The 20,719-nt window shown below is 35.5% G+C and overlaps 2 protein-coding genes across 4 annotated transcripts in view; both read left to right on the top strand.

Moving 5' to 3' along the window:
- Positions 1-10,300, top strand: part of LOC149778475 (high affinity copper uptake protein 1-like) — a 54,000-nt gene extending 43,700 nt beyond the window's left edge. For all 3 annotated transcript variants that reach the window (XM_089939338.1, XM_089939337.1, XM_089939339.1), the window contains exons 4-5: positions 2,168-2,283; positions 2,547-10,300. In XM_089939338.1, the coding sequence (XP_089795464.1) occupies positions 2,168-2,283; positions 2,547-2,674 (244 nt within the window). In that variant the 3' untranslated portion in view covers positions 2,675-10,300. The remainder of the gene's footprint in view (positions 1-2,167; positions 2,284-2,546) is intronic.
- Positions 10,301-19,445: 9,145 nt separating this feature from the next.
- Positions 19,446-20,719, top strand: part of LOC149778476 (integrator complex subunit 5-like) — a 104,452-nt gene continuing 103,178 nt past the window's right edge. The window contains exon 1 of the mRNA XM_089939340.1: positions 19,446-19,549. Within this exon, the coding sequence (XP_089795466.1) occupies positions 19,505-19,549 (45 nt within the window). The 5' untranslated portion in view covers positions 19,446-19,504. The remainder of the gene's footprint in view (positions 19,550-20,719) is intronic.

A 20,719-nucleotide genomic window follows, 5' to 3' on the forward strand; every position in this document is an offset into this window, starting at 1 on the left:
AGATCCAGCTAATTATCATAATGGCAATCTCATACTTGATGATTAGCCAATCAACAGCACTTGCAAATTTGGGGATATTTAATCGAAGGTCCAACATTTTTCATCATATTTATGAAGTGTGCCCCCACCCCCACCCAAAGTTATCTGTTTACTGTAGCGTTGACTGATTGAGAAATCAGACTATATGCTGTGAATTCTTTATGTTTTGTGGGTATCGGTGTTTGTCAAGTGTGTTTTGCAGTTGTTTTGTTTCTTGGTTGATTTTAACAGCACTTTCAGCACAATATTGGTTACATCATGCAAAGAAAATGGGAGTTAAGTGCCTTTCCCAAGGAGACAAAGGGGGATGCTGACCCAGACTACTGGCTATCTGACCCACAACCCTTAAATTACAAATCCAACTGAGCTACCATGACTCCCTTTTTGTCAGAACCTTGACATAACATAATTACTTTGGCATCCATGTGCATGTCCATATATCAGTATGTGTGTAAAGCTGTCCATACCCTAGATTAACATCAAAAAAAAATTATGTGGTTAATTTCTCAAGTAGATTTTGCAACTGAGTCTTGTTTCTTGATATAGTTACCTGGATGAGTTCACCACTTTACCAAACCCTCACTGGCAGGCTGAACATCAATGCCATGGCCAACTCCCTGATGTGTACAATACCAGTTTACCAATCCCTCAGTGGAACACATGCTTGCCAACACCAGGCTGAACATGCATGCCATGGCCAACTCCCTGATGTGTACAACACCAGTTTACCAAAGCCTCAGTGGCACAAATGCATGCCAACACCAGGCTGAACATGCATGCCATGGTCAACTCCCTGATGTGTACAATACCAGTTTACCAACCTCTCAGCAGTAGGCTGAACATGCATGCCATGGTCAACTCCCTGATGTGTACAACACCAGTTTACCAAACCCTCAGTGGCACACATGCATGCCAACACCAGGCTGAACATGCATGCCATGGCCAACTCCCTGATGTGTACAATACCAGTTTACCAACCTCTCAGCAGTAGGCTGAACATGCATGCCATGGTCAACTCCCTGATGTGTACAACACCAGTTTACCAAACCCTCAGTGGCACACATGCATGCCAACACCAGGCTGAACATGCATGCCATGGCCAACTCCCTGATGTGTACACACCAGTTTACCAAACCCACAGTGGCACACATGCATGCCAATACCAGGCTGAACATGCATGCCATGGTCAACTCCCTGATGTGTACAACACCAGTTTACCAAAGCCTCAGTGGCACAAATGCATGCCAACACCAGGCTGAACATGCATGCCATGGTCAACTCCCTGATGTGTACAATACCAGTTTACCAACCTCTCAGCAGTAGGCTGAACATGCATGCCATGGTCAACTCCCTGATGTGTACAACACCAGTTTACCAAACCCTCAGTGGCACACATGCATGCCAACACCAGGCTGAACATGCATGCCATGGCCAACTCCCTGATGTGTACAATACCAGTTTACCAACCTCTCAGCAGTAGGCTGAACATGCATGCCATGGTCAACTCCCTGATGTGTACAACACCAGTTTACCAAACCCTCAGTGGCACACATGCATGCCAACACCAGGCTGAACATGCATGCCATGGCCGATTCTCTGATGTGCACAACACCAGTTTACCAACCTCTCAGCGGTAGGCTGAACATGCATGCCATGGCCAGCTCCCTGATGTGTGCAACACCAGTTTACCAATCCCTCACTGGCACACTGAACATGCATGCCAACACCAGGCTTCATCGTGCATGCCATGGCCAATTCTCTGATGTGCACAACTCTAGTTTACCAAACCCTTAGTGGCCAGCTCCTTGATGTGTACAACACCAGCTTAGCAAACCCTCAATGGCAGACTGATCATGCATGCCATGGCCAACTCTCTGACGTGCACAACACCAGATTACCAAACTCTCAGTGGTCCCATTGATGGTAAATTGATGCAAATTTACCTGTAGATAAAGAAAACCTACTCATAAAAACACTTCCACTTTTAGAATGTTCCCAGATTTGTCATCATATTAATACAAAATTTCAATTGTAATTATAAAATACACACTTTATTATATTAGTTATTCTTTACTCTTATTTTGTTGATGAATGTTTAGATATATCACAACATTTTTTGACATTTCAGATTAAGATTCCATGTGTTTGGCTACTTCATCCATATTTTCAACGTCACCTTGGGATATTTTATAATGCTTGCTGTCATGCAGGGCTATGCCTGGGTTACCATAGCAGTTCTCATAGGTGGGTTACCATATGAAATATTTCGTTCTTATAACTTTTCAATGCAAAATTCATAGATAGTAATTGTCACAACTGCAGTAGTTACACTTTAAATTTTGCTTACCAGTTTTATGCCTTCCCTTTTTTGCCACAAAATGATCTAGGTTTTAAATAAATTAAGATACACACACCTAAGAAGCATAATTATCCAGTAACTTAAGTAATGAAACATGGGTCAGTTATTTAGTGAGAGGTATTTATCAGGGTATTTATTTATGTTGCAGGATCAGGTATTGGATACTTTATATTTGGAGCAGTGAATTCCTGGAATAAATGGAAATTTTCACATCTGATTCAAGCCTCTTCTGATAACAGTCCAACCACCAGTCAACGTCATCTTTTGACCCAGTAGCAGCTTCTATAATTTCATGTTGAACAAGAGTAATTACCTCCACTGATGGAGTCGTATGCTTCCTGTCACACACAAAGATAATTTTGCCTACCAAATTAATCTTGCCACCAAGATTACTGAAAACAGTATTACTTCCTTAGTCTATTTCATTAATGTCAGTCACACAGCACATTTTAACAGCTTGTACAACAGGCTCTCAACGTCTTAGTTTTTGGTGTCCTACGGTCTTTGAGATGAAAACATCTGGAGAAACCAGAGCACACCACTAATTGGAGTTGGGGTCTCAACATAGGACTGCAAAGATGCTGACCAGATACATTATATATGTGCTACTTAGGCTCCAGTGTGTCCTTTATCTCCTTAACTCCCCGTAAGAAACTGCTATATCAAGACCAATCAATGTAGTTTGACATGTAGCCGAAAGCAAATGCAATTAAAATTTACACATTGAAAGAAAATCCCCGTGATAAATCCATGTTATATTGCCATTATTTGTTTTTCAGATAGTATTGACTTGCTTGTTGGCTTTCTAGTGGGAGTCAAGTTAGAGATGATTGTGTTCTGGTATACTGTTGACATGTTCTTGTAATTTCATTTGTGCTTTTTTGTCACATCAGATGAAAGAACTTGCGTATTGTTAAAAAATATTCTGTTTATAAGTAAATAGCCTGCTGCAAGTTCTATCTGTTACATAGTTTCTAGAACTATGGAAATGTGTTAGTTTATAAATTATTTAAAATATTTATTTCAAGACAGTAATGACTTGGCAAAGAATGAGAAAAATATATTTTTATTTAAAATTTTTATCATATTATTCTTTAGCCACCATATAATTTGACCTATCATGAGGTCTTGATTTTCAAGGCAAACTATGCCAGCTAGTAACAATGCTTACTAGCATCATTCCAGGCTATTTCCTCATGCTTTAGTATTAGGCTCAAGGATATTGTAATGCTTACTAGCATCATTCCAGGCTGTTTCCTCATACTTTAGTATTAGGCTCAAGGATATTGTAATGCTTACTAGCACCATTCCAGGCTGTTTCCTCATACTTTAATATTAGGCTCAAGGATATTGTAATGCTTACTAGCATCATTCCAGGCTATTTCCTCATACTTTAGTATTAGGCTCAATGATATTGTAATGCTTACTAGCATCATTCCAGGCTATTTCCTCATACTTTAGTATTAGGCTCAAGGATATTGTAATGCTTACTAGCATCATTCCAGGCTATTTCCTCATACTTTAGTATTAGGCTCAAGGATATTGTAATGCTTACTAGCATCATTCCAGGCTATTTCCTCATACTTTAGTATTAGGCTCAATGATATTGTAATGCTTACTAGCATCATTCCAGGCTATCTCCTCATACTTTAGTATTAGGCTCAATGATATTGTAATGCTCTTCATCACTCATTTTGTTGAATCGATCCATATTTTCATATCTCCTTCATCACTAGGTAAAACTTCATGTAATTTGATACTTATATTGTCTCCATGGTAACCATATACAGAAGTGGGTTGCCTCCTCTGCAGTACCTGGGATGGTTTATGTTGTAAGTTGTACAAAACATTAAATTACATTGAGATTTTCATGGGGTGTTTTTTAAATAAACTTTATAACTGCAGTTACAACAGGAAGAAATATATAACAGACATAGGGATGACTGTCCAGAGATAGAGATTGTGGTCAGAGTTATATTTTGGATTTGTGATGGTGAGACATCCAAGCTACTATATTATGGTTCATTAACATGCATAGTGAATTATGAGTAAGCATTTAGTGCTTGCAGGCAGCAACAAATTTTATTGTTTAACCACTTTTATAAATTTCACCTTAAATGAACAAAAAGTTTGAAGTAGTGTTTATTACTAAAACAATTCTTAATTGTTGTCTTGTTGATATTAATATGTGATATTGTTAGATGAAATGCCATATTGTGACAGGCATTGTTCATTATGTCTCGTTATGAAATATATATATGCAAAATAATATGTGATAAGTTCTGATATTTCAGTTTAGCTAAACTGAACTGATCATTTGTTTTATTAATGCATGTACATCAATCACACTGTGTGAAATGTATGTATTACCTTCTTCTCATATTTGCAATGTGCACCTAATTGCACACAAATATGCAGATTATCTACACAGTTTACAAAGTCTCCATCTATACCAAAGTGGTCCACCATAAATGTGGCCAGTGGGCCATTTTTTGTGGCTTGCACTCATACAAAAAATCAGTTCTGTAATTATGTATGGCCCACAAGCATTTACATTTTTGGTCAGTGTGGCCCGTAGTGTTGAAGGTGTTGGACCACCCTGATCTAGATTAATTGTATGTAGTGTCATTTTGTGTATTTCTCCATTAACACATATATTTAAGTAATTATGGATATAAGAAAGTTTCTCAACAGAATTTATGTTACAGAAAAATCTATTGACATTTCAGCATTCCTAGAACAGTACTTGCCTAGATGCATAGTAAGGAATTACTTACATTGATTTGTTTATTTGCAACAATCCTTAGCAAATGAGTAGACGTTATTCATCTATCTCCTTATCTTTAGCTCTATTGGTCATAAACCAGGTGAATCTATGGGATGGCTTATTGTCTGTCATACATCGTCTGTCACCTGTCTCTGTGGGATGGCATATTTTTTGTCATTTGTCCATCGTCCAGCATCCATCACTCTGTTAGAACAGGTTTGCTGTTGCTAATTCTCCTCAACAACCAGAGGATTGGCATAAAAACTTCAGACACATTTTCATCCCAATTTTAGTTTTGCCTGAATAAAAATGGTGCTGTTCAGACATGCATGGTCAACATAGCAGCCATCTTGGAAATCTTATCTCTATTTCACCTAAGTGGATTGTCATATCAGCATAGTTTTCGCTGAAGGACTTCTTATGATGGCTAGTTGGTCCCAAATGAAGGACTTCTTATGATGGCTAGTTGGTCCCAAATGAATATTGTGCTGATCTGACAACCACTATGGCCATGTCAGCCATCATGAAATATTGTTCTCATTCCTCCACCAAAACAATTAAGAGTTTAACATTGTTTTTTCTGAGTTTATCGTAGTATAAACTGTCAGTTGCAGACACGCAACTGACAGTTTATACCACAATAAACTGAGAAAAAAAACAATGTTAAACTATTATAATTGAAATTTAAATTATTCATTATGTTATTTTGTTTGCATCATTAAAAAACAGAAATCTTAATTGAGCATAGCAATACATGTTTGGGGTTTTCTGTTACATAGCTATTTATAGCACTTGGTATTGTCCTGCTTGGTCATAATAAGGTCATCCTAATACCAGTCTTTCAGCCAATGGAAGCCAAATTTATTCAATTATTTTTTTTTAATTGTAAGACTGTTCTTTTTCTTTAATGCTTACTTTGTGTCTGCCTTCACTGGCAGCGTTTATCTTATGTTGTACATGTGACTATTTATATAAGTGGGTATTCTTAGAAAAGTAGTTCTCCTTACAGTTCATACAGAAATAAATGCAAATCATTTTGATCATGTGGTAACATTTTGACCAATGGAAATGTTACTTTCCTTTACCAGCCACTGGGTATGCAATTATTAAGTAATATTGCCTTTGGGTTTTCACCATAAGATTTCTTATGATGTCTAGCTGATCCCGAATGAAAATGGTTCAGCTCAGACATTTAGTATGAAAATCTTGTAATGGCTGGTCTTTCTCAGTAGATGGTCTCATCAATAATGGGTTTTCATGGAAGGACTATTTATGATGCCCAGTAGTTCCTAAATAAAAATGGTGTGATGTCATCTCCAATATGGCCACAATGGCAGCTATCTAGAAAATCATGTTATTGCTACTTTGCCTGAATGAAAAGTCACATCATGATGAGGTTTTCACCAGAAGTCTTGTTATGGTTTTTAGTTTTGGTCTTAAATAAAAATTATGCTTGCCTGATTCCACAACACTGGCCATCTTGAAAATCTCACCTTGAAAGGTATATAATAAAAGCCACTGCCTATGGTTTTTTACAGGGCAATAAATTCAGGTGTTCAGCACAAGACTCTCATAATGCATCCTCTTTAGCAATAGCAACAAGTTATTGGTATAGAAAACTCACCTGTATGTACCAGGTCATAGTGAAATTATACATTTATTGAAAGTTTTCCAGACTTGCACTGATATAAAATATAATTATAGCCTGAACTATTTTGTGAAATTGCATAGGCTACCCATGCAAGAATCTAAATACTATTAAATGTGTGAATATGACAATTTTTGTTATGAAATTCTAAAAGTGAATTTTTGACAGCATACGAAGACAGAAATGTTGGAAATATAGATGGAGTATACGTTCCTTAGAAGTGGAAAACTCCAGCTTATAATGATATCTCTTCCAGAAGTTGATTCTGGCTTTTGCAAGGTCTCTGGTGGTGAGAGCATGCTTCTTAGCACAAGCGGAAGTAGTAACTGAGATACTCATGGGATTTGCTGCCAATCCCTATACCAAAGGGAGATCGCTGCCCGACTGCCACCTAGGTGAACAGGTAACTTTTAGGTCTTTTTTATAGCTAAAAGTGTTATCTGGGATAACTGGATTTGCATGGTAGTAGTAGTTCTACTAAAGTTATTATGATTGGATAACGTATTTAAAGAAGGAATCCTTCCATATTCTTCCAAAAGAGCATTTCAGTTGCCAAATTGGCATTGGTTATATTACAAGTACCATCAAGCATACACTCCATGGCATAAGGAAGAGAAATAGAGTGATGACAGAATATTCACACACCAGATCATTCATAGCAGAAATATAAAGTCAAAAATACGTGCTTACAGGCACTTAATTTTTAAAGTAAAGACTTGGGTTTTGTATAGTGCTTTGTGACCTTGTATTGAATATGAATGGTATTAAGAACAAAAAATTAGCTGTGTATTTATATAAGAATAACACACCTATTTTGACAATACACTGTTACAAAACATGTAGAATTGTTAGTGACCTGATTGTCGACAAAGTGTTTAGTTTCAAAGTCAGCGTAAGATTTAGATTTTATGTGTCTTTTTGGTTTAAGTGTAAGTAATCATTGGTGTCCACTTTTTGAGTTTCCATGCAGATGATTTTAATTTGAATTCTTTACACTTAATACACAATTACTATGAGGGTTTTTAAATGGCTAAGCCATTCGGGTGTTTCAGATACATTAGTAACTCTCTTCCTGTAGCTTTCGTCGTCTTATAGCTTAGTATAGTAGCGATGAAGAATTAATATATCTGTGGGTTGAGGATCAGTTGTAACATACGTTATTTTTTTCCACAATCTATTTCAGGCAAAAGTGACCATTTTTCTTGACAATTTTTTAAAATTTATTTGTTTTTCTTGGTTACGACGAATACCTGGTTTACAGTGGTGCCTGAGTTTGAGTCCTATGGCCCACAGTCATCGGGAGGAAAGTCATTGTGTTTTCCCCCTTCACTCTGTCGATGCCTAACTATAATGTGAACATTGCTTTTGTGTCCCAAAGGCACTCTTTCTGCTGGTGCATCTTCACTTAAAAGCATTTTAAATTGTTTCTCATTTTCCAAGCATCTTTTTCCTGGATTTTCCTTAACTTGTTACCACAAAGCAAGATAGAGAAAACATTGAAGAGTCAGTCTCCACTACCGCTTGTCATCAGGGGGTTTCCAGTTATGTTGTTGGCGCAATTGTCCATCAACTCAGCCACGACTGGATCAACGTCTGGTAAATAAGACGTTGGCTCTTCTGGAATTTTTAATTTCACTTTGAACATTAGCTCTTGCTGAAAAGCCTCCTTTGGTTTCTCTTTGTTCTTTGATGCAGCCGCCAAGAGAGAAAAGAAAACCTCATTTAAATAGTTGATAAATACTGGAATTAATGCAGATTTTGAGTTTGTTGAGGCATTGGTAATATGCAAATTAGGTCATGAAAAACACAGGTAGACAGGTAAAGCCAACACAGACAATTTAAAATGACAACAGTGTCTTCGTTTTTTCTTAAGATACCTATTTGCACCGAACAGTGTAATGAATTATGTTAAATATTCATTAAAGCAGTTTGTCAAAACAATGGAATATCATCATTATTTGTAAAAAAAAATATTGTCATAAAGTTATGTATATTTGATTTAATTTATATTTGATTATAATTTAATTGTTTGTTAGTTTCAATTTTTTAAATTTCCTTTACATGCTTTGTTACAGTAATGTAACTTTATTTACTGGATTTGACATTTTCTAGAAATTCAGTTTGACCTGTTTTTTGTAAACACCTAATAATAGAAACTTTGTATCTAACGCTGGCCTAGTTCCTGACCTTGATTCAGAATCAGTAAGAGTTGAAGTAAGCAGCTTTTTAAAAAAAATTATATTCTTTCTTAGTGTAAGATTCATAAATCGAGGCCATACTGGGAGTATGTGGTGTTAGTCATGTAAAAGGCTTCCATCTTGTTCTAGAAACATGATCGTGTCAGGCTTTAAACCATTGACACTTAGAGGTGTTTTGTTGTGACCAGTTTGAGTTTTTGTTTTTTTTAATTTTCTTCAAATTATTTGGATTTCAAGGGATTTTTTCCCTGGAAATACTTATGCTCTAAATTAATTCTTCGACAAAGACAGCTATAGAAATTTATTACTAGTACTTCTATTTTGTAATTCTTGGATTATTTTTGGATTTGATTCGTAAAACAGTAAGTTCTTTTTCCCATTTTTCCCATGTTTTTCTAGGGAAATATATTATTTGTTAACTTTTACAAAGTTTGTTTTCTTCACTCTTTTCTTGTTGCGTTTTGTAAGAGCCTAAATGTGACATTTAAAATATCTGCAGAAAGTTCCTTGTGAGTATATATTTGTTATATGTACATATGATAATTACTAAAAAGACTAAATGCGCAAAGGCGGTGCGGAGACGTTATATACTTACAATACTGGAAAATATTTACAGTTGATACAACATTAGGACTTAGAAATGTTTAATTTGTCTATACATTGATCATTATAGTTCTTTTCTTTACTTATTTAAATATTTGCAAATGGGGAAATTACTTTTCTCTCCTTTTCTCGTATTGACCATGAAATGTCCTCGTGTAACATTCTAAACATATCGAATTAAATGTTGAGAGAATGAGTAGGACACGCAAAGATATCGCATTTACATATACACTGTTGATACATGTACAGCATTTAAGGTATAAGGTAGTGAAGTGCTACTGTAATCAGATTGACATGTGTTATTGTGTGTTACAATCACAAGTAGCCAAGTACATACGCGCTACCTCAGTTAGCATTGCGGCGCTACAAAAACAATTCAAATGATTTTCAACAACTAATATGTAAAGTTTAAGTTTTCACATCCTGTTTGTTTGGCAAAATTGTCTTGTGAGATAGCCTAACCAATATACTGGTTGAAAAGCCACGATGTTGACTCTAAAACTCTTGGGACAGGGCAGCGCACATTTGTTGACTGATTTATATATAAATTGTGTATGTATCGTATTTAGATGCAAAGAAAAGAAAATTAAACTTAATCTATTATATCTTTTTTATCTCTTTATCCTTTTTCATTTTAGTTCCATGTGTAAATGTTAAAAGAAAAGAATTAAAGTGATTTTAACCTATTTTTTTTCCTTCACTTTGTTTATATGTAAATATTAAAAGAGGTTTGATATTCTGTATCAATTTATTCGTCATCTCTTTTTACAAAAAAATTAAACATATTAAGTTGTGGATTCATGTATTAATAGCTAAATAATATGCATTGCAAAATCAAAAGTACATTAATGAATGCAAAACCGATAGGTATTAAATTAAAAATTGTGGGACTTAAAACGCAGAGTTCACGTACTTAATCCCGGGTAGACAAATGTGTAGCAAATTCTTAACAAGCTATACTACAGAAAATAGTCCAGTACAATACTATCCAATAACCGTTTTGAATTTTCTTTGGGTTTCTTTGTATGTGTTTACTTTTATGACCGATGTTGCTCTAATTGGTCATATCTTTCTTTCAGATTTAGAATCAACTTTCTGCATTATTTTTAAATGATATAAAATACGTAACAAAAAATGAAAAGTAGATTCCAATTTTTTGTTTGACAAAAGACAATTTTTAAATATTAACACTGATTTAATACAATGGTGAGTGGAAATAGCAATTTAAAAAAGTGGGCAATATAACATTATGGTAATAAAATAATTTTAAAACAGTATTCTCACAGAAAATGCTATACAATATACACATGTGAGTGCATGTATGCCCCATCTGATGTGAAGACTAAATTACACGTAATAAACTTCACCTGGTGCAATTGATTTGCAATGCCGTGTGATCAGGTTGTATCATAATTATAGCATTGTAACGTATATCTGATTTAATCCTGTTTATTTTTAATTTGTTTGTCAGTTCTAAATTTTTGATTCTATTATAATGTAATTTTTTTCACTAGAGATAATACTTTTTCAGAAAATTGTTTGACCTTGACTGTTAATTTATAAACACCAGGTGTTGATCTAAATTCTGACCTAGATTCAAAATTAGTAAACAAAGTTCTATTTTATTTTAAAATGATTTGTAGTTGTCCAGGTCATGATGGGACTACGTTGGTTAAGAAGTAAACACTTTTTTTTATATATTCTGGGAATAAATTCATTGATCTAATCAAGTCAATATTCTGTGTATGTCTGTAAATATTTGAAGAGTGCTTACATAGATTTTGGAAAGACATTGTTTACAAGTTTAATTTGGATTTCCAACACGGGAGTGCCATTATTTGTATTTCTACAAGGAACTGTAGATAAGCACAGTACTAACTACAGCATACATTATCGTCATCCATCTTGGATTTTACATCAGGATTTGAATTTGAAATTATTAGAACATTTATTACTAGGACTTTTGTAATTTAATTCGTGGATTATTCTTAGATTATTTTTGGATTTGATTCTTTAAACCGTAAGCTCTTCTCCTTTTATCATTTTTACATAATTTTCCAGAAAAATAAATTATTTGTTAAATTTTAAAAAGCTTTTTGTTTTCTGTCTTTCTGTGTTACTGTTTATTCGAGCCTAAACACGTAACAGCATACATTTATGTTGTTTTAGCACACATTTATATTATTTTAGAGAAATCTAAATATTAGACAAATTAAATTATTTTAATTCGTGCATAGGCTGCATTTTTTCTTAGATAAAATGGTAATTGAATCGGTTGAAAATCCATGATATTGCATGATGACTACACACATAATTAGGGGTCTATAACAAAAATGCTTTGAGAAAAGAAAGTAGTCTTTGCGTGTGCTAACCTTAGTAATTTAATTATTACAAATATTATTAAGTAAATGTTGATACTTACATTCTGCAGATGATGCATGGCCATCATCCAATGTACGACACGAAACGCACACGTATTCCAGAACAATGTTTCCCCACATTTTCAATTCATCGTCTGAGATTTGTTTGGCATGTGTTATGATACCGGTTCTTACGCAATGAACATTTAACACAGTCATTTTGAACAGTTTGATTTGCATCCTCCACATGGAAACCCGGCTCTGCTTTTTTTTATATTATTACTGAAATCAGCCATGATTCACTTAAAAATCACCAATACAGAATAAAGAAAACAAGAAATGTGCAATATTTAAGCTTTGCTTCAAAATGAGAGGCGAGGTGATTAAACCTTAAGATTATATACCTTGCATTTGATTGCTTGTAATTAACAGTAATGTTTTGTTTAGTCTGTCTTGCAGTTTATTAATACTAAAAAATACAAAACCTGAAACTCGTCCTATTTTCAGAGAAAACATGCTGTTAGTTGTCAATACTCAATATGCAAAAGCCATTCGAGGCTGATTTTAGCGGGTTGGTGGTGAACAAATATTAAATGAGAGCTTGCCGCTTGATCACCTTTTTCGGCATTTTCTTTCTTTGGTTTCTTCTTTGTGATCTTCGACAAGAAGCACTTTGGTTTGCTGATTCTGTTCGGCAATTCTTTTCATTTCATTTTATGCGAGTGACGACAATTTACCTGTTATTGTTCACATTTTTTAATATTTATAATATATTCCTGGCCTCGACTGCCCAAGGGCCGAGTTATCATTCTGCTATTCAGCTCGTACCAAGAGGTTATTATTGAGTCATTGCAGGTAAAAGAAAACATTAAGAATGTTCTAATGTGTTTTAATTTGCACTTTTGTAATAATGTAGTTTTTTATTTTTGCATTTTGTTCATTAGATCACATAATTGTTTTATTTGTTTTTTATCAGTAAACAGTCGGAACTGATCCTCATGCATCACGTGAAATTTATTTTGACTGAATAGAAATTTAGCTGAACATGTGGCTTTGATTTGGTATATAAATATAAATATAACAGGGAAAAGAGACAGTAATAAGAGAGTAAATTCTAAGAATCAGTTGGAAATGATCAAACACCAAGTTATAAATAGATTTGTTAGCTATATCAACATTTGTGCTGAATTGGATTTTTCCATAGCATTCTCCTATATACATATGCATGCATCCAAGGATTAAATTCAAAGGTAACGATCTGCATACGCATCATACTTTATATATATATATATATATATATATATATATATATATATATATTGTCTGCTGAAGCAATAAAGCGAAACCGGTCACACATTCTACGTGTTGTTTTTTGTTTTGTTTTTTTAATTATTTAACATGATATATACAATGCTGTCGGGCATTTCTGCGCACTGAAGGTTTCCGCCACCAATATTCAAGCTAAATGCATTTTGAATTCGACCGATTGACGAAAATAAAATACTGCAATGCTTACCATTTGAAAAGAGGCAATTGTCACCATATTATTCTGTTCAAAATAATATTAATTTTGGACACACAGGATAACACCCCTGTGTTTTCATGCTTTGCGATACGTAGGCCTATTCTGCGCATAGCTTTGAAAAGATGTAATATTTAATCATTAGGCCTTGGAAATGAAATACATTACTTTGGACTATTTCTGTCAGCATGTCAGTCGAATAATTAGGTAAGTTTTATTGCTGGTTTTACAAAATTCAACGTAACATTGCCAATAAATATCAAGAGATATTAAGCAAACTATGAAGCTAAATGCATACCGAATTCGACCGACTGACGAAAATAACATACTGCAATGCTTACCATTTGAAAAGCGGCAATTGTCACCAGATTGTACATTTTTTTAAAGTAAAGTTCAACATTTTATAAAAGAACAAGCCATTATGTTGAAGAGAAACAACAAAGAATAGGATGTAATACGCTTACAACGTCTCGTTTATGGGGGCAAAAATACCAAAGAATTTAGAAACAATATACGCCGGGCAATTTCTTGAGAATCCCGTTCTAGCGGCAAGTTGATATTTTAGATAGCAGACGATTTTGTACGTGCGCTACAACTGCATGAAAATTTGGAAACTTGGATTAAAATGCAGTTTCGTTTTAAGGTATATAGTTTCATCTTTTATATAATGTATTTATTTGTATGATTTTAAAAGATATATAGTAAATAGGATTTTCTGGGGTAGCCGCTTACTAGCCGGCCTAGCAAACTTGAACGACTTTCATCGAGATATACCTGCATGAAATCGATAGGAATATGATGTATTTTCTCACGAGCTAATTATATCTAAATGTCGAAGGTGTGCCCACAAATCTAGAATATGGATATCAGCAATTAAGTATGCAAATTAGGGACATATATGTCGTCCCGGACTCTGACGATAATTTCCGAGCAAATGGTAATTGGAGACGTTCGTTACGTTTCGTACAAAGAATTTCTAATTGCTTAATAATTTTTTCTTGATCCAGAACTTAACTTTGCAATGAATTAAAAAATTTATTTTGTAGTAAATTTATCATGTGCTTGTTTCTGGACAGTATTTGATAGTATTTGGGCAGCAATTGAGTATATTTGGGCAGTATTTGGCTGTATTTGGGTAAATCGTGCCACCCGTCTTGATGTACAGTCCGATTGTCAGACGGAGTTTAAGGAAGAGAAGAAGACCAATGCGATACTCCGTATGTTAACTCCGTTTAATAAACCCAAACGGCCCTTTTCAGGGCCACTCAATTGCTCAAAAATTTATACTCATTGCCAATTTTTTTGTCTTTGTTGTATAAGTGTGTGCGTGTTTATTTGTTTGTGTATAAATATGTTTTGTTTGTCCCTATAAACCCCACTACGTCACCCATTGGATTTTTAGGGACACCCATTTTAAATTTCCATTGTCCCCCAAGTGCCATTCTCGTGTTCAATTCCCATTGTCCACCAAGTGCCATTTCCATGTTAAATTCCCATTCCCTCACAAGTGTCGATTTGTCTCCCAGTCCCCACATACCATTAATTTCTTGACTAAATGCAAAGGAAACGACCAAAGCATCTGAATGTATTCCAGAGTCATTTAAAATCACTATTCTGCAGCTTGCTTGAATGTTTGTTCTCAATTTACTTCTCGTCAGGCTCAGAATGGACTCTTACACTTGTACTAATTTCAAAATAAATGTATGCACAGCTGTCTACGACTTACTAACCAGCATTGTTGGTGCGAACCTTGTAGCTTAGTGGTATGTGCGCCAGTCTCCTGTATACACGAATCTGGTTCTATTCTCGACCGTGACAGTTTGACTCTGTCACTAGTTACATTTTGGAGTTTGTCTAAGTCTCAGTAGCTGGTATCCCGGTTGGGCATATATGTTTTAATCACTCTGGGAGATAAAACGAGGTGGCATTGAAGGACAAATGTCAATGTAAGTCCGGGGGTGGGTGGGTGAGTTGTGTAGCGGTCTACGTATATGAGGCCACTTACAAACCAATACAACTGGTCCGCACATTTTTGTCTAGTGGTATGTGCGTCAGACTGAGAGGTAGACAAACCTGGTTCGAATCCCGATCACAAAAGTCAGACATCGTCTTCCCTCCTGTTATATATGAAATTCCTCGATTATAATTTCTTTTCATTTGCTCGCTAAAGCTGGAAAATAGAATTGATCCGAATCGTCTCATAAATTTCATTTCAAATGAGTGCCATTTAAGATCCTTTATAAATCAATTCGATCTTGCTGTGTTTATTAATGAAACACGCTTATCAGATTTCTGAACAATCTCACAGACAGTTACTATAGATAACTTTAATTAAGTATCATAGTTTCAAACCAAGACGTAAAAGTTATAAATTAAGGTAAGTAGAAGTCTATTTAATGAAATCAAGGTTATATTTTCTATTTGGTATTTTCAATGACTTTATCGATGTGGAATGTGGTAAAAATATTATCATATTATATTCATTTCATAGCATTTACATTCTTTTTTTAATTTGCTGAATACAGTAACAGTTCCAGTCAGCGAATATTATCAAAGCAACCTTTCAACGTCATCTTCTCTGCTCGTAGAGGAATCAGTGATCACCACTTCTTTAATTATTCCTTTTCTCTTGAACAGCCAAATCTCAAAAACGATTCAAATCTTTTCTGTTGTCGTTTCTTGCAGAGTTTGATAATGTGGTAAGGGAAAAAAGCCTGAGTTTTGGTACGAAAAGTCAATTTTTGTTTTGTCTTGCTATTCGGTGGTTTGTTTCGTTTTGCTATGAAAATTATTGCCACCTGCCGCTGCTATGCCTTTTTCGTCTGTAATGTTTCTTCTTTTGTCTCATTTTGATGTATTCTTTAATGCCTCTGTAAAAACACGATCCGATTGTTCCAAACCGCACGAGATTCACAATAAAGATGTAGGCACGATGTTGCAGGCTGTCGAAATGAGGATCCTGGGACAAAAAGTACCTCTTGACGTTAACATACAGTCGGAAGACAATCATGTCTGCTGCGAATAGCAGCAATACTACTTCCATCACTCTTATGCAAAGAGACAGAGAAAGTTTTTCATACAGTCGGGGCACACAGTACAACAAAAAGACAGTGTACACAAGTAGCAAGACAAATGTATCCAAAATTCCAATTTCACCAGAAAATAGTAGCGATCCTCCTGCAGAGACGATGATTGCTGCAAGTACTTTACTCACAAAACTCATCTTTTGCAAACGATTCCTCCCCCATGTTGTCATATTTCTTAACCGCATCTTCCAATTTATCTTATATTTCTTTCTTGTTCGTTTACTCGTTTCTCTGTACAGCAACACGCACTTTCATATATTCCTCTTTATCTGAAACAGTGCATTGGTCAAGAAGTTGTTTGTGTTCTATGACGTCATCAAACATGACGTAAGTGACGTAACCAAATGATTAAAGAATTAAAAAAATTAATTACGTGGCCTTTAAAACATTTGCAACGTTAGAAAAGTTATCAAATTCATTTTTTTCCCCCGATTTTATACATACAAAATACCGGTTAAACTTGTAAGACACTTTCGGCCTCGTTATTTTCAATTCACAGAACGTTTGTATAGATCAAAAACGTAAAAACAAGCTAACGGCATACCATTTCCAATACAACTGTTGGGGCAGTGGCTCAGCAAGAAATTATGCCTCTCCCAATTTTAATAAAAAAATTGTTTTAAGGGAATTTTGGGTGGACCCCCCGGCCTCCTGCCCACCCACTACCCACTAGTTGTGGGGTCGCTTTGGTGGTTGCTATGCCACCATTGACTTCGGAAGGAAGTTAACAGTGCAGATTATTCTTTTTAAACGCTCATGACAAATATCTTTTTTGATATATATATATATATATATATATATATATATATATATATATATATATATATATATATATATATATATATGTGTGTGTGTGTGTTGGACTAGAGTCCAACAGTAAAACGTAGCACAGAGAACAAATTTTGTGTTTGATTCTGGATCGAATGGATAGCCAGTGTAGGGTACAGAGCAGCGTGGAGGTGTGCTCTGATTGTGGTACTCTAAGTATGATCGAGCAGCTGTGTTTTGAAGTTTCTGGAGCAGATATTGAGATGAACCAGACAGAATTGAGTTACAATAGTCCAGTCTTGAAAGTACTAATGAACACACAAGTGTTTTAGTGGCATCGACTGAAAGATATTTGCGAATTGAGCTGATGCGTCTCAGCTCAAGATATGCAGCCTTGAATATGTTCATGACATGTTGGTGCAATATGAGAGTACTGTCCAGAGTAACACTTAGGTTTCGTACTGATTGTGTGAATTTAATATTGGTGTTGCTGATATTTATTATTTGAGGTAAAGGATGTGAATGAGAAAGTCTTTGTGTTGTGATCAGAATGGCCTCAGTTTTATCATCATTCACCTGCAGCTTGTTACATGTCATCCATGATTTCACATCAGAAATGCACCTCTCTACACCTTGGATGGTAGCATCAACTTCAGTTGGGTGGCTAGATTTGTATATTTGGGTGTCATCAGCGTACAATTGGTGAGACACTGGATGATGATCTATGACACTTGAGAGCGACTGAGTGTACAGAATGAAGACAACAGGTCCCAGAACAGACCCTTGTAGAACACCACAACATAGATCAACTGGGCTGGAGTGTATTCCATTTGCAGATACAATTTGTGTCATGTTGACCAAGTAGAACTTGAACCACAGTAAGGCTGTATCATGAATGCCAAATACATGCTGGAGACGGTGAAGTAATATATCATGGTCTATTGTGTCAAATGCTGCAGACAAATCAAGGAGGGTGAGGACTGTAATCTTTCCGCTATCCAACGCAGAGAGAATGTCATTAACTACTTTTAGAAGAGTAGTTTCAGTACTGTGGCAAGGGCAATATGCAGACTGTACATTGCTAAAAAGACTGTTTGAATTTAGATAAGATACAAGCTGAGATAGAACAATCTTCTCTAAGATTGTTGATGTGAATGTGAGATTAGAAATTGGGCGGTAGTTCTTTAAATCGTTATGGTCAAGTGTTGGTTTCTTCAGCAGAGGCTTTACAATAGCAGTTTTGAAAAATGATGGGAATTCCCGGATGAGAGAGAGGTATTAATAACATCAGTTAGTGAAGGCAATACTGGATCTAAGCACTCAAGCAGAAGTGATGTTGGAATTGGATCAACTTCACATGACTTGGTGCACTCTTCATCACGACTGTACGTATGAAATGCATAGAGACAGGTTCAAATGCTGCTAATGGTTGCCGCTCAAATTCTGTATCCCAACTGTATGGTGACGACGAGTCAATAGAAATTGTGGTGTTAAGCTTACCTCTAATGGTTTGTACTTTGTCATGGAAGAAATTTGCAAACATGTCCGGAAGGTCGACTGGAGAGAAAGTAGTTGGAAGTGGTGTAGATTTGTTCCTTGACATTAGCTTGTTAGTAATCTCGAAGAGCTCTTTGCCGCTGGAACTTTCCATGATCTTAGTAGTATAGTGGGCTGATTTCGCTGCATGGACTATATTTGTGACATTCTTCTTAGCGATGCCATTCACTGCCATGTTTTCGATTTTAACATAACTCACTGCAATAAGAAAAGGCAAAGATCGATGTTTAATATTTTTGATTAAATATACAAACAACAAAGCAATAAAAGATTTGTATATAGTTGCAGTTGGTAGAAATAGCGGGTTACCCGCCCAGGCCTGCTTTGGTCGGCTGCCTCGATGTGATCTTGGAAAAGGTACTTATCTCCCATTTTATATTTCTGATAAATACAATAGTACATTGAAATGCGATTTAAAACCAACTAACCAACCTTGGCGGCGACTTTGAAAGTGTGTGGCGAACGAATTTAAATGTTATAACCGAGTAGGCTGGTACCCTTCCCTACTAAACTTGTCAGTAGTGATTAGGCCAGGGTACCAGACTGCAAGAGTTGGTGCGACTCTTCTGTCAGTGGAAGTCATTATAGTGCTGATAAATGGCTACAGCTTCTGAAAGTTCATCAAAGACGCTTGGTCCACAGGTGCTTGAGGCTTAGTTTGTCATATACTCTTTAAGGAAAACAATAGTTGCTTTTTCTTGTGTATTTTTTTTTAAATAATAGTGTTTATGTTCTCAAATATTTACTTACAGACATTTAAATTCTCAACATCATCATCCGTTTACCTCTGTGACGTATATTCGATGGCAGATATCTTCTTTCAATAATGTGCTGGGTTCCTCTGGAATAAACTCGCATATATACCGGAGGGCTGTTGATATCGCCGGTCTTAAGTTTGCGATCGCTGAATACGTAAACAAAACCACTTACCTTGAACATATTATATACGTTTATTTGTTCTCTCCTCTACATTAAAATGCTTTTAATTTCCAGTTTTAATCAGATGACTGCTGGAAATGATCGATAGGCAGACGCCATGTAGATTCCAGACTAGGTAAAAAGGTAGTTACCCTGATATCGTGGTAATACCGAAAAAATATTTTTATGATGGCATTTACTTGTCCAAACTTTAGGAACTTAATTATATTTTGCACAGATTTTCAATCTGCTTGAAAAATGGGTGTTACTTCCATGGCACTCGTTCTGCCATCTGTGCCATCAAACAGAAACTTTTCAGAGAGAATTAAAGAAATGCATCAGTAACCATCTGTAATGGGGAGAGTAGCGCTGGGATTGTCAATGAGAATGGAACACCAACATGAGCATGAAAGTACTTGTCAACATCGGACTGTTTAAACAACTCACAGTGTTCCACTAAAAATAATAAATCATGTACAGCAAAGTTTTAAAGGCAACACCTTTCAGTTTCAAAAACCACCAGAAAACAGCGACCATCCATACTTCACATTTTGACTCTTATTATTATTATTTGCTACCAGAGATTAAATTGTTTTGGTTCTTGACAAATACTGTAATTATGTGATTGGCTCTCACATTACATCATTGTCCATTTTCAGACAACAAATTGGTAATTTCTTACTGTGATAGCGATTTTAGGAAGATAATGATTTTATTTGAGAACATGGAGTACAGCCATTATTTGGAAAACTGATATTCATGGGTGCATTTTTAAAATAGTCTACTCGTCAGCAGTCCAGAGGTTTTCCCAACATTAACTGACTAGTAGCTTCTGGTCATGTAGTGTATATAAGTACACAATAGGTGGCACCATAAAAGAAAATGTTGAAAATT

Source organism: Sinohyriopsis cumingii, chromosome 17, assembly GCF_028554795.1.
Source record: "Sinohyriopsis cumingii isolate HCF-2022 chromosome 17, ASM2855479v2, whole genome shotgun sequence".
NCBI lineage: Eukaryota > Metazoa > Mollusca > Bivalvia > Unionida > Unionidae > Sinohyriopsis > Sinohyriopsis cumingii.